The 15,795-nt window shown below is 34.5% G+C and overlaps 1 protein-coding gene across 9 annotated transcripts in view; it reads left to right on the top strand.

The window, feature by feature from the left end:
* CASK (calcium/calmodulin dependent serine protein kinase) overlaps positions 1–15,795 on the top strand; it is a 385,036-nt gene that overhangs the window by 316,726 nt on the left and 52,515 nt on the right. For all 9 annotated transcript variants that reach the window (XM_081276357.1, XM_081276354.1, XM_081276356.1 and 6 more), the window contains exons 12-14: positions 1,085–1,162; positions 4,050–4,130; positions 9,539–9,727. In XM_081276357.1, coding sequence (XP_081132483.1) covers positions 1,085–1,162; positions 4,050–4,130; positions 9,539–9,727 — 348 coding nt within the window. The remainder of the gene's footprint in view (positions 1–1,084; positions 1,163–4,049; positions 4,131–9,538; positions 9,728–15,795) is intronic.

Raw genomic sequence — 15,795 nt, 5'->3', positions numbered from 1 at the left:
AGCAATACTTGTCTATTCATACTATTTGTTTAACCTCCTGTTTAGTAGTGCTTTCTTAATTAAATGGCATCATTTAAAAATGGTTCCTGCTCTATCTTCACATTGCTCATGTCAGGTGTTTTATGTGTGGCATGGCCCAAATATTTACAAGTCATAAAGCTTTAGCTTGTGTCAGTATAAACAGATCTAACTATAATTCGAAGAATGTTTGTAGTCAGTATTTGACCTCTCAACTAGCACTGGTGTGCAGAGTAAATGAGGAAAGAAAAGAACAAGACCAACAAAAAAAAAAATCCCCACCTATTTTAGAGAAGTTAGGAAATAGAAGCTTTCAGACTAGCCAAGGTCATTTTTAACTTTTCAGTTTTCAAAGCAGACTATTGACTATGAGACATTTCATTTGAGGTAGAAACGAATATATTTTAATTGCATTCCTAAAGTACAGAAATTGTTTTTCTCTAAAGAAGTAAATGAATGTTCTTCTGAGAGTATAACTTTGGATCATTTAGGCTTGTGAGCTTTTAAAAATCTTCTCACACTCTTTGAATTCACAGAGTCAAAAGGAAAAGTTTATGTCCTTGACTTCCTTCAGCATTGATTCTGTTACTGAACAGCCCTGGTAAAACAAGCATAAACCTTTTGTGAGAACATTCCTTCCTAGAAGAAGTTGGGTTTGCCCTTTCCCAAGATTTAGGTTTCTGTGAAAATTCTTTCAGACTGGAATTGGCCAGAAAGCGTTCTTTCATTTTACTCTGTATTCACGTTATTGAATGTTGCTTCTGTCAGAGGCAAAAAGCCCTGGGATCGCTGAAATATTGACAAATTTAAAATGCAAAGGAAATTGCCACATTGACAGAATCTTGGTCCATCTATTTAAAGACTTTTTTTAAAAAAATCTATATAAACTCCTATTCTGATAAGTTTTATTGAATGACTAAGAGATCATTAACAAAAGGATCCCACTGAAATCGGCAGCCTGCTTTTTTAAGAGGGAGAGCATTGTTTAGTGAAATAATAAATACAAAGCTGTGAATTGTGGCACAGAATTATGAGTGTTGATTGGATTCTCTTCCTTGCTTTTTAGCTCTATGACAAAATTAACACAAAATCTTCACCGCAAATCAGGAATCCTCCGAGCGACGCAGTACAGAGAGCCAAAGAGGTAAGTGATATATTTTCTGAAAGAATTTGGTATCCTGCTACCTACAACAATTACTAATAGGGCATTATGTAAAATTGTGGATGTGTAACCGACGTGATTCTGCAATCTGCATTTGGGGTAAAATTGGGGGTTCATAACCCACTTCAATCTAATGTATGAAATATGATATGTCAAGAGCTTTGTAATGTTGTGAACAACCAATAAAAAAAAAAGAATGAAAAAAAAAGAATTTGGTATCATCATCTTTCCTATCTTGATTGAAGACATTTCTACTTTACCTTAAGAGCAGTTTCCTTGGATTTACAGTTGGACTCATTATATTCTTAAGTTTCTTAAGTTTATCACTGACAGGAAAGAAAAAAATTTTCAGCATCAATATTGCCAGTTTGCTAGTTTTCTGGTTCTGCTGTGTAAACTTGAATATATTAACATTTCGATTTTACTTCTTTTGTGTGTTTTTTTCCAAAAAGAAAGTGTGAAGTTTTTTTTCAAAAAGAAAGTATTCACGGTACTTGATACAAATAGATGTGCTATGCAATTTTGAATTGCTTTTTTCAAGTGGTATTGTTTGAAAGTTAATTAAATTTCCATAGCAGTTAAATATACTGAATTCAAAGAAGTCATTTTTATACATTGCCAGTATACGTGGCTGTACATATCACAAACTTTCTTTAAACTTACTTATTATAGAAACATGACACCACAGAAAGTTTGGAAAATAAAATTGATCCATAATCCCTTCTCCCCTACACAGTGGTTTCATTTTTGCATATCCTTTTCCACTCATTATCCATTTGCATATGAATTTTATATAGCTGCAATCTAAATATCTTTTTAGTCATAATATTATATAATAAGCATTTTTCTGTGTTTCTACTTGGTCTTCATAAATATAACATCTAATGACTGTGTAATTTTTCTTTACTATTATTAAATTAAAATGAATTAACAGTTCCCCCATTATTAAACACTTACGGTTTTTTTTTTTTTCATTTTTTGATCTTTTAAAAGTCTTCATGCATCAGTAGAGGAAAGGGAGAGGCCAGGGGGAGGGAGAAGGGAAGAGAAAGGGGAGATGCTGGGAAGTGATATTGGCCTAATTATATTGTTATATTGTGTGCATGTACAAATATGTAACAACAAATCCCACCATTATGTACAACTATAATGCACCAATAAAAATGTGGAAAAAATAAAATATATCAAAAGAGTCTTTATGCAAATTATCATTTTCCTTTTAAATCATTTTAAAAATTATTTCTTATAAAGTGAGATTACTCCATGAATAAGTATGAAAGACATAATCTATTCACTAGCAGATTTTTAACACAAGACTTGTACTGGAAAATATTGTACATTCAGTGAGAAAAGAGACTGATGCTGTGGTGGCTGCCAGGCCGTCCCCTAAGTCAGAATAAGCTGAAAGGGGTTGTCTTCTTATTTTGCCCACCAAGCACTCATTGAAAGGAATAAAGGTGTCTTTGGCAGGAGTCATGAGAATCACTATCTTATATTCATGATACCCAAACAGAAGCAGAGACATTCTGGGGAAAATTATTTGGCTTAACTGAACAGAGAGAACTTGCTGACATTATCCAACTAGCAATGCTTAGGAGACCACACCTCTGTACTTGAGATTGTGGGCCATGAGAGTAGCAGGGGACAGAGAGAATCGATGCTTTCATCCTTTCATTTTCCCCAGAGAGAAATGTGAATCCTAAAACACATCAGGAGAATTGGTTTATCATCACTAAATATGAATTCATAGCATAACCAGCACTCAGTAACAGAACATTTGGATAAGAAAGTAACCTTGTAGTGTGTATGTGTGTTGTTGTTGGTGTTGTTTTGTTTGTCTGTGGTTGAGTAGCAGAGAGTGTTGTAAGTATGATGTTGAAATCTAAAACTCAAACTAAATGACCTGAAGACATCCCCTCCTAAGGTTCTCACAGGTCAAAGCAAGAGATCCCTATTGGTTTGAAGCTTATGAGCCCCTGATATCCTATAGTGCTAAAGAAATCCTTTATTGGCGCCAGGGTTGGGATTTATTGGAGTACAATGCATAAGACCTCTCTGTGAATCCAGCCATCCACAGTTAGAAAAGTAGCAGGTGTTTGCCATGGGCTCATGTCCCCAAATAAGTAAACTCTACCCTAGCAGGAAGGGATTATTTTTGAAGAACAATTTTATTTAAAAATGCCATTTTCACGAGAGCAGGGAAAATATTAACAACTAATTAGTGAAGAAAATTTGAGTAGCAGGAGAGAAGAAGGTTTTTAACATTGTTCTTGGGTTCTCTGCCATTTAATCCCAGAAGCCATTGACAGAAGCATGGTTTAATCCATATGGGGAGATGAGCATGGAAAATAGCATTAATCCTGCCTTACTATAAAGAAAATTACTTGAGTGTATTTTGAATTAATTAACTATTCTAATTAACTGGTATTCTTTAAGTAGTTATTATTTGAGCCTATGTCATCTTTCTAAAAGTAATTGGCAGTGCTGTTAATACAAAAGAAACTGTTATTAACTTTTGGTACAAATTGATTTTGGTGATGAGTTTGGAAGCTGTTCTCTCATTAAGCTAATTCAGCTACTTAAACCTGTTATAAATATGTATTATAGGCCTGTCATTTTGCATCTTTCAGTGACCTTTTGTGTTTATAGTTGGGTAATGTAACCAAACTATTATATGAATTTGTTTCATCTTTATTGTCATAAGTACCATTATTTTGAATATTAATAACCTTAGAATAAAATGAAGAATTTTGGAAAATAATTGTTTTGCCTGACACAAAAATCCACTCATGGACTTTAATGTAAAAGAATTCCACTGTTTGTCAATCTCTTATCATGTTCTCATTGCTATTTCTTGATTATTTTTTAGGTATTGGAAGAAATTTCATGTTACCCTGAGAATAATGATGCAAAAGAACTAAAGCGTATCTTAACACAACCTCATTTCATGGTAAGTAACAATTAAATTTCCATATAATTGAAAACCTCCATTTGTTTTTAATAGCCCTCAGAAAATACCGCCAGCTTCATCAAATGCATTTTTATCCATATGCAGTCATATGTTGCTTAATGATAAATTCTGAGAAATGTGTCATTAGGCAATTTCACCATTGTGAGAACATCACAGAGTGCCTTTACACAAACCTGGGTGGTATAGACTACTACACACCTATGCAATCTGATATGTGTGCTGTAGTTCTAAGCTCCTAGGGCCATGATGAAATAGTAGTAGATTAAATCAAACACAAGAGAAATGTATGCAATCAAGAGACACAGTTAACACCAGGCATCTGAGGATGCTGCCAGCATAATATGGCATACAAGTTTTATAGGAAACCTTTCTCTTGTAAATAGAAAGAATATACTCAAATAGTAGTAAAAGGTGTACTGTAGTAAATACATGAACCAATAACATCACTGTTTATTATCATTATCAAGTATTATGTACTATACATAATTGTACGTGCTACACTTTTATCCAACTGATGCCAGAGTAGGTTTGTTTACAGAAGTCACTGGATCATAGAAAATTTCCAGATCAATTAAAATCTTATGGGATCACCATCATATATGTGGTCCATTGGGGACCAAATGACTATGGTATCAGACTATTAAGATCATAAGACCAAGTAATACCAAATACTTTAAAATCCTTTTTATTTACTTTGTATCACTATTACAAAGATGTGGCTTGTGGAATGGCTCTTTAGGGGCTGTGTAGTCCTCAGACAAGGAATTTGTTTCCTTGCAGGAACATCCTTAAGTCACTGGAACTGTTTATTACCTAAACAGCAAAGAGCTAAAATTGGAGACAATTTTTGCTGATAAAGAATTCTCTGAACATAGGTGATATATTGAAAGATTTACATCTGTTCTCTGACAGTGCAAAACTCTCGAACTTTCTTCGTTCACTTCTGTTGTATGGAAAATTCTGTTGTGTAAGAACAGCAACTATATTTAGCCAATTATTATAAAGCTAAATGGTTAAACAAAACTTAAAATAGATATGCTTTTCTGTAGAAAGAGGTTCATAGTTATACATTTAACCGCAATTCAACAACACAATTACAGATGGAAATTCATGTTGAATCTAACATTTTTAAAATATTAGCCACATCTGTATATGTAGAATACATGCAAAAAGTTGAAAACCTAGCTGATTGACCTTTTAGAAGAAAATCTGACTTTAAAGCCATGTTCTTATTACTACTATATCTGGTGTAATTTTTTAAATTTTATTTTATTGGCTCTTCTTAGTTACATATGACAGTAGAATCCATTTTGATAGTATTATACAAGCATAGGCTCTTTTTTATTCTAATTAGGATTCCATTTTTTTTAGTTGTAGATGGACACAATACCTTTATTTTATTTATTTATTTTTATAAAAGAAAGAGGGGGAGAGAGAGAGAGGTTGGCAGAGGCCAGGCCAAGGAGAGTCTTACAGGCCATGGGAAAGAATCTGGTTTTTTCTCCTGATTGCAGTAAGAAGACAGTAGGTGATTGCAAACAGGAAAATAGCCAATATCTATGCTTTCATGATTCCAGGGGCTGAAGTGTAGAGGAGGGATGATAGGGGTAATAAGAGATAAAGGTGGAGAAACAATTATAAAGCTGAGAGGCAATAGAGGCCTGGAGAAAAATGGGGATGGTAGAAAATGGGCAGATTAGGGCTCTATATTGGAGATGGTTTGGCTACAACAGGACTGCTCATGACTGAGAAGGGAGGTAGTGTGATTAACCCTCGCTGAGAAGAAACCAGCCTAATAAGGCAAAGAGACTTGTTTAAGGTCACCCACCAGTGAGTGAGTGGCTTCACTAAAGTTTAAGCCAATGCTCTTAAAAGTGGCTTGATCTGTTATACTGATGAGTTCTCCTATAAGCTTAAGTTGAACACATTGGTCTTTCCCAAAGAAACGTGTGGATAATGTCCCATATGGGAAATATAATCCTGAGTTAGAGATAGATAGATAGATAGATAGATAGATAGATAGATAGATAGATAGATAGATACATGTTAAGTAAAATCTGAAATGCTGGATAGTTCTGTCTTGTAAACATTTTTTAAATGATGATTTTAAAATCTTGGATTTTTAAAAAAAGAAATATTAATAGCTAAAGGGGAATATTTTAATGCTTACAATATTTTTGTTCTTAGCATATTTACAGTTTCACACTTATTTCCTCAAGTATCTGGATTTTTCTTTGCTTTCTGATCCCTGTTATATGAGGATTTAACATTGGATTGATTATCTGACACTTAAAGTTCAGATATTTGTAAATATTTACAGTAACTTTAGGAGAGTAAACAAGGATAGATTCGAGTGACTTTAAATCTGTACTGTATCTTTAGAGGTCATGATAAAAAAGAATATTATCTCACTAACTCCTTTTTCAGTGATTCCATCTAAAAGACTGATTTTTCAAAAGTACGATTCTTCTGTTCATTGCAGTTGTAAAATACAAAGCATTAAAGACAAATTCCTTATACATTACCTGGATAGAAAGTTAATGCTTTAAATTTTTTCTTTAAAAAATAGGACATAGAGTGGTATGGAAGAATTTTTAAAAACAAAGCCTATATCCAGCTTTTTGCAAAGCTTTAGGTTGTCATAAAAGTTTCATTATAAAGTAGTAAGTTTTATGGTTTATAATTAAAACATCAGACAAACCACTTCTCAAACCAAAAAAAAAAAATCCTATTTTTCCTGTTCATTTTAAGGTAATCAGTTTTTTTTTTTTTGCCACTCTAGTCTTTTTAGTTATCTTGTACATACCGTTATCACAATACAAAGTGTTTCTTCCCTATTAATTACTCTTCTTATGTAATTAAAACTAACAGCTATTAGTAACAATTGTCAACTTTGTAACAATTGCTCAGTCATACCTCATAACACATTTGAAGGAAAACACTCAAACTTTGATTTCTCTATTCTTTATTTTGCATATTCTTTTTAAAATTTTTTTAATCTGTAAGTGGGCCCCTTTTTTCTGTTTGCATATAAACTAGAACTTGAGGGTAAATTTTATTTTGTGGCAGCAATCTATTACAGTGACTAATTGTGGTCAGTATCAAGTTCCTTATTTGGTGACATCATTTAAGCATTTTTCTTTTAAAATTAATTTTTATGATTTTATTTAGTTTTATGAATTTTATGATTGTGAGCTTATTCCTCCTTATAAATAATATATTAAATGCGAGCATTTGTTTATATAATTTTAAAGGGTAAATACAAATCATTTGCAAAAAAAAGTAGTGTAAACATTTTCTTCAACACACATAACTTCAAAGACTGGCATTATCCTGATGTAAGCATGGCTGCCTCCTTATGCCTATGTTGACAAAGCATGTTTTTTAAAAATCACTAGTTAGGCCCGGCATGGTGGCACACACCTATAATCCCAGTTCTGAAGGCTGAGGCTGAAGGATCACAAGCTCAAAGCCAGCCTCAGCAACTTAGAGAGGCCCTAAGCAACTTAGCAAGACCAAATTTTGGTATTAATTTTGGTATTCCGATTAATTTTGGAATACCAAAATTTAAAAAAATTAAAGTTTGGGGGCAAAGGATATAGCTCAGTGGTTAAAGTGCCCCTAGGTCCAATTCCCCAGTACCAAGAAAAAAGAAAAAAAATGAAAAAAAAAACACCAGTTATAAAAGACATATCTCTACATAGTATGGTGAACCTGATTTTTAGCAATTGAAGCTTTTCAGTTGGCCTATTACCGAGTTTTGCTTTCTGCCTTAAATCTTAGTTTTTTAAGTGGCCACAATTAAACCAGAAAGAGAAGAATTTGCTGACATGACATAATCTCCACATGGGCCTGGGAGTAGCAATATAGGGTGCCATCAAGGCACTGATGAGGAAGCTATGGTCCCCTGGGTCGTTATGGAGCCCTACTTTGAAGCTATGCATTGCTTAGTACCCCTTAGCTACCCTCACCCAAACCCGAGTTGAGACCAGCCAGCTGAGATCTTGGAAATATCTGCTGTTTCCATTAGAAACCCCAATGCATACACTACTCAAAACATATTCTCTACTGTGGAGAAATCAGCACCATCTCCTTTCTGATTTTAGCAATTGTTGCCTTATTTTTGCCTCATATGCACACCTTTCAAATTAAAATAGCCAAGTCATGACTTTGATAAGCCTTTTAATTAAATAACTTAATTTCAGATGCCAAAGGTTATACTTGGAAAGCAATTTTAATTGCATTTCATTATCTGCAGATATTTCATTACCACACAGATTACAAATTAAATTCGAATTAAGTTTATAATTAGCACACAAAGAAAATACAGTCTGTGTAAAGCTCCAAACAGACTGATACTCAGCTATAAATCCCCTTTGAAATAAAAATGTTAAAATACTCATGCTTATTAAAAAATGTTTTTTATGATGGCACATAAAGTGCAGTGACTAGGAGAGTATCCTTTTTTATGGAAACAAGGGATATTTATCATCCAAGTTCACCAAGATGACATATATAAATCAGTTCAAAGAAATAATTTTTTCTTTGTTAATGGGTTTTGCAAAAAGAACTCGATAATTTGCAGCTTATTTTTTTGTTTGGGCAAATGCTCCAAAAATTAGAAATGAACAGAAACATTAAATACATTTTGAGTTCCATAGCATATATTAAATTACATTTTTTTCAAATATTATACACTCTTTTTTATTTCTTTTGCCAAGTCATATAAATTATCTTCATCTTTTGTGTTATATAAAAGTCATATTGTTAATACCATTGATGAAAGATAGTTGTTTAATTCACCAAATATTGCACTATTTATTTTTAAATTTGTTTTAATTTTAAGCCCCAACAGAAATTTGCCAGCTCTTTTTAAGATGATTATTTTTGCTAAATTATTTGAAATTTCAGTATGTCAGCCTTTATTTGAACAAGTTAGTTGGTTACATTTTCATAACATCGGATAACACCTTTAACCCAGGTAATAAAATACATCTACTTATTGATTTGTTCTCTTACTGATTCATTCATTCTTTTTTTAAATTTTTCTTAGTTATACATGGATACAATATCATTATTTTGTTTATTTATTTTTATGTGGTGCTGAGGATCAAACCCAGTGCCTCACATGTACAAGGCAAGTACTCTACCACTGACCCACAACCCCAGCCCTCATTCATTCTTTAAAAAAGAAAAATCCATTGTTCAAGATTATTTGCCACAAAGAAATTGAGGTCTGGTTATATGTAGATGTAATCCACTTTGAGTTCCCTTTAGATGAGAGAGATCTTTGAGAGGTCAAAAATAATTTTATGTGCATTCCTATAGCAGATTTCTGCAGGAATGATAATGTTATTAATATTTGTCTTCTTTCATAAAAATACTAGGCCTTACTTCAGACTCACGACGTAGTGGCTCATGAAGTTTACAGTGATGAAGCATTGAGGGTCACACCTCCTCCCACCTCTCCCTATTTAAACGGTGATTCTCCAGAAAGCGCTAACGGAGACATGGATATGGAGAATGTAACAAGAGTTCGGCTGGTACAGTTCCAGAAGAACACGGATGAACCAATGGTAAGTGGCAAAAGAAAGTTTCCTATACTCTCATAAATCCCAGCTTAAGTTAGATCCACTAACTTCAACCTAACTACTACAAGGAGGTAGGAGGGAGGAGAGAGGGAGGACATGGGTAGTTCTAAAGAAATCAGTTCTCACAGCTTCAGTTCCCCACCTTGTCCTTTCCTAGAATTGTTCTGTCTCACACCATGTATTAGACATGCTGGTCCTTCACATGTTTCCTTTCAAAATTGTGTTTCAACCTTACACAACACACACACACACACACACACACACACACACACACACACACACACCATAGCAAAACAAAACAAAGACATCATATTGGCAAATTACCCCAGAATGTAAAAATCTCTGGGATAGCAAAGAAAGGGACAGTTTGAAGTACTAGATTGGTGTTAAGAAAGTGAATATCTAATGCATTGTAATAAAACATCCTTTTACAAATCTGGTGCTACCAGACCTTTTGCCTTCAACAAAATTAAAGGGAAAGGGACTAATTCTGAAGGCATTCAAACAATCAAACAACGTTGCTAAAATCAGATTCCTTCCATTCACATCTGCCCACTTAATGTGAATTAATTTTCTCAGCGCTGATGAATAGAGTTGGAATAGAATTGAGGCTGAACCTTACCTCATTCTCATAGAATTGAGAAGATCCTGGAAGGGCTTGTTGATGGTAACTGAGCAGAGAAAGGGTGAAGGGGGAGAAGGGGACACTGTTAAGGCAAACCAAATAGCACATGCAGGAACCTGGCAGTAAAAAAGTTTAGCATAGTTTCAAGATGGAAAGAAGGCTCCATAACTCCACTGCAGACAGCAAGGTGGTTGGCCACAACCGGACCACACAAGTGTAAAAGGCCTGCTAAGGAGTCTGTTCTTTATCTTAACAACAGTGGGAAAGTATTCAAAGGTTTGAAGCACGGAGATAAATTACATTTCATGTTAGAGATATCAGTCTGGAGAATATATTAAATGGGATAAGAGGAAGACTATAGCTAAGAGACTGTTACTGCAGTAGTACAGGGGAGAGATACTGGGACTCTGAACTAGAGAAGTGCATGTCAAGATGGAAAGAAGTGAACAAATTAAGGCCTGGGATATAGCTCAGTTGGTAAAATGCTTGCCTTGCATACACAAGGCCCTGAGTTCGATCCCCAGCACCCCCCAAAAAAAGAAGTGAACAGATTTAAGAAATAATGAAAGGATAAAATCAGTAAGTCTTAATAATGAACTTACATTGGGAAGGATAGAGAAGCAAATATCAGGGATGAACCTTAAACTTTGGATATGGACAATGAAGGACATTGAGACAGGGAACATGGGACATGTTTGGAGGAAGGATCATGTCTTTAAGGGAAAAAACATTCAAACTTATGTATGCATAGAAAAGGGATATTGGAATATAGAAAAACAAATGTGTACTTAAGAAAGTTGCCCAGGGCATGGGGTTGTAGCTCAGTAGCAGAGCACTTGCTTAGCATGTATGAGGCACTGGGTTCAATCCTCAGCACCACATAAAACATACATACATACATACATACATACATAAAATACAGCTATTAAAAAAGAAAGTTGACCAATTGCCTTCCAGATTAAAGGAAGAGTTACAGAGCAGTGATTCTGTGACCACAATTTCCAGAAAAACTTCAACACTAGACATTTCTTATTATTATTCTTATTAGCTATTCTTTATTCATTGTATATTATTATCTTCCTTTTTTATACTGGGGCTTGAACCAAGGGGCACTTAACCACTGAGCCATATCCCCAATCCTTTTATTTTTTTTTATTTTAAGAGAGGGTCTAAGTTGCTTAGAGCCTTGCTAAATTGCTGAGGCTGGCCTCGAACTTGTGATCCTCCTGCCTCAGCCTCCCAAGTCACTGGGTGTATATTATTATCTTGCAGTGGGCAGGGAGCATGCAGATCATCTCGCCCCTTCTGGTGTTCTCTAGGCAACTCTTTGACTTAAGAGCATGGGTGGCAGCAGCTCTTAGGCCTTAGGCCTCAGTTTGCTCGTCTCTAAAAGCACACACGACTACACGATCCCCAACATCCCTCCTAGCTCTGAAAGTTAAATATTCCCTTCAGTCATTTTATATATTTATTCATCCATTCAGCAAACATTTAAGCCGCCACCATGTACAAATCACTGGCATTTAATATAATGCCAGTGATGTTGTGGCAGATAAGACACAGCCCTTTCCTAGAGCTTACTTTCCACAAGACCTGGCTACAATGAGCGAATACATTTTCAGCTTAACAGATTAATAAGCCCAGTTATGACAGAGCTAGAGGGGAGAACGAACTGTGTTGGTGAGGCTGGAAGAAGGTGTGATGTTCAGCCCAGCAAAGCAGACAAAAAGATAGAAGGAACCACAGAAGGCCCCAAGGTATCACAGGATCATTATCCTCTGAAGCAGCCCAATGAATTGCTTGGTCTTTTGCCTGAAGGCTGAGTACACAGAAACACAGACTGAGTAACAGCATAAAACTATGTCCCCAAGTTACTTTTTTTTAATGTTCTTTTTTTTTTTTAGTTGTTGGTGAACCTTTATTTATTTTTATGTGGTGCTGAGAATCGAACCCAGTGCCTCACACATGCCAGGCAAGTGCTCTACCACAGAGCTACAGCCCCAACCCCGCCAAGATACTTTTTCAGAAAGCATTAAATGGTCTAAAAGTCTTGAAAAAGCCCTTCTCCCTTTTGTCTTCTGTGGTCATAGTGTCAGGTGTATATTTCTTCTTTTGACTGATTGCCATAAAAAGTCCTTTCATGTAAAATATATTCTCAATAATAGAATATAAATCTCTTATGCTTAATACAAATATATTTGTTCACTTATTTTTCTTCTTCAAAGCCCTACATTTCTGTGCAGATTAAATTTCTATGGCCTGTTTTGGCTTATGGACCCCCTGTAATGCATCCATTCTCAAAGGGTGATGCACTCCCATTACACCCTGTGCTTTCCAGGTTCATAACATCATACTTGTAATTATTTCTCTATTGACTGTTACTCCCATAGTGGCAAGTGACAAAAGACCAAACTTGAACTATCTTACACATTAGGGGAAAGGCTTATGTAAACAATGAAAAGCCAGAAATGTACACCACCACCCCAACACCTCTGGAAGGTTCCAGAGTAGGCACCTAACTCAAGGCGGGCTAATTCCTTCCCCAGAATTTGTGAACTTGGGAATAGAGAGAACATGAGTCAGTTTCTCTCTACAGAGAAATGTTTGATGTAGATATAATTTTTTTCATATTAACTACAATTGTTCTGAGGCAACTTTCCCCTAACCCTGGGAGACCCTATCTATCTCATTTACTACTTTGTCTAATAGAGTACCTGCCCTATAATAGGTTCATATTCATGGTTGTTAAATGAACACATAAATCTATTAGTTTTAAGGGTGGAACCTCCACTGTATTTTCATATCCCTTATGAAATTAGAATTGACTTACACATTAATTCACAGCATTTTTCCAGGAATATTTCTCTTGGTAACCATACATGCTGATTGAAAGTACAAATTGGAAATGAAACTTGAACATTACAATTGAATGTTGGGAACAACAACATTTTGATAAACTAATTTTCCACATCACTCACCTACCACTTCTGAGAACTGAAAAATAGGAACCATGCAAAGTTATATTTTGTGGAATTATATAAATTAAAATATAAATTCTCAAATATTTCCATGATGTTTTCTGACCAAGTGTAATTCTCCAATGAAGAGACAAGATTAGGTTCCTACTCTTAACTATCTCAAATTCAAGGCCACTTTTTAATCAAGGAACCTTGTTAAAAATACAGATTTATGGGCTCCATTCCAGGCCTCCTGAATCTAAATCTAAAGAGTGAACTAAAGAGTCAGTATTACTTACATGTTCCTTGTGTGAGTCTTAGGATCAAGTGATCTGGTGCAATTAAAAATGTTTATGAAAGTTTGTCTTTTGCCAGGCATGGTAGTGTACTCCAGTAATCCCAGTGGCTCAGGAGGAGGATCCCAGGTTCAGAGCCATCCTCAGCAATTTAGCAAGGTCCTAATCAACTTAGCAAGACTCTATCTAAAAAGAAAAAGAAAGGGCTGGGGATGTGTATCAGCAGTAAAACACCCCTGGGTTCAATTCCCAGTACCAAGAAAGAAAGAGAAAGAGAGAAGGAGGGAGGGAAGGAGGAAAGTATGTCTGTCTTTTAATAGTGAATAATGAGAAAACAAAAAATAGTCTACTCCATAGAATAGTGTTATGACATTAAATATGACTGTGAAACATCCACTTATGACCAAGATGGAATAAAAGGGACCAAGTTTACCCTCTAATCTGAAACAATCAAAAATATAAAATTATTTTTAAATATAAAACATTATATTCCATAAAAGAACAGTTTTCAAGGCATTGGACACCAAGTAACAAAGGACAGTGATCTCTAAGAAACAGAAAGCTATCACTGAAATATCTATCAAAAATATTTAGCAGTTTAAACAAAAATAACCATGTGCTACACATAGGTAAAAGTAAAATGTAAGACAATAATAACACAAAGATCAGGAGGAAAGAAATTAAGTTTACTATTATATTATACCATATGCGATGTGGTATAGTATCACTTGAAGGCACACTGGTAAGTTAAATATGTATGCTGTAAAGTCTAACACAACCACTAAAATAACAAAATGTAGAGCTATAGCTAATAAGACAACACAGAAGAGAAAAAAGAATAAAAATAATCCAGGCAGAAAAAGAGATAGAAGGGAACATAGATAGGTAGAACAAGTAGAACTCAAATAGTAGGAAGATACACTTATAACAAACTATATTAATAATCACATTACTCTGACACAGTGGTGTATGTCTGTAATCCCAGAGGCATGAGTGGCTGAGGCAGGAGGATTATGAGTTCAAAGCCAGCCTCAGCAACTTAGCAAGGCCTAACCCTGTCTCTAAATAAAATATTTAAAAAGGTTGTGGATGTGGCTCAGTGGTTAAGCCACTCTTATACCAAAACAAGCATCATTATCATCATTAGCATCATGTTAACATAAATATAGTCTAAATTCACCAGTTAAAAAGCAGAGGTTATCAGATTGCAGATGCTGCCTGCAAAAAAAAATGTACTTTATACATTAAGAAAAATAGGTTCAAAGTCAAAGAATAAGAAAAGATATTCTATTATAATATTATTCCAAAAGAACCTGGAGTGACTTTGTTAATATGAAAGTACATTCTCGGATCACAATGAAATTAAGTTAGAAATTAATAACAAAAAGAAAAATCCCCAAGTCCTTGAAAACTAAATCAAACAATTCTAAATAACCAATGGCTAAAAATAGAAATCAAAAGGGAGATTAAACAGTATTTTGAAGTGAATGAAAATAAGCCACAACATATCAGAATTTGTGGGATGCCATTACAAACAGTACTTGAGAGAAATATGTAGCACTATTTGAAAAAAGAGGAAATATCTCAAATCAGTGACCTCAGCTTCCACCTTTAAAACAACAGAATGAGAGAGAAGGAAAAAATAACAAACCTAAACTCAAAATGAGTACAAGGAAATAAAAAGTAAGGATCAAATAAACATCAATGAAATAGAAAAGAGAAAAATAATAGAGTACAAATAACACAATTTTTTTTTCTTTGAGAAGATCAGACTAATCAGGACAAATGACTGTACAATCCGGAAAAAGAAAAAAATACAAATTACCAAAACCAGTTGGGTGGGGTGGTAGACACTTGTAATCCCACTTACTCAGGAGGGCTGAGTTCAAGGCCAGCTTCAGAAACTTAGCAAGACCCTGTTTGAGAACAAAAAATAAAAAGGACTGGGGTTGTAGCTCAGTGATAGAGCACTTGCCTAACATATGCAAGGCTCTGGGTTCCATCCTCAGTACTGCAAAAAAAAAAATAAATAAATAAGTATATATATATATATATATATATATATATATATATAAAATATTTTCTATCCTCAGTACTGCAGATATATATGTGTGTGTGTGTGTGTGTGTGTGTGTGTGTGTGTGTATATATATATATATATATATATATATGGAA

The sequence above is a fragment of the Spermophilus citellus genome, assembly GCF_964194105.1.
Source record: "Spermophilus citellus genome assembly, chromosome: X".
Lineage (NCBI taxonomy): Eukaryota > Metazoa > Chordata > Mammalia > Rodentia > Sciuridae > Spermophilus > Spermophilus citellus.
The sequence above is the reverse complement of the archived record's forward strand: the minus strand, read 5'-3'. Positions and strand labels throughout refer to the sequence as shown.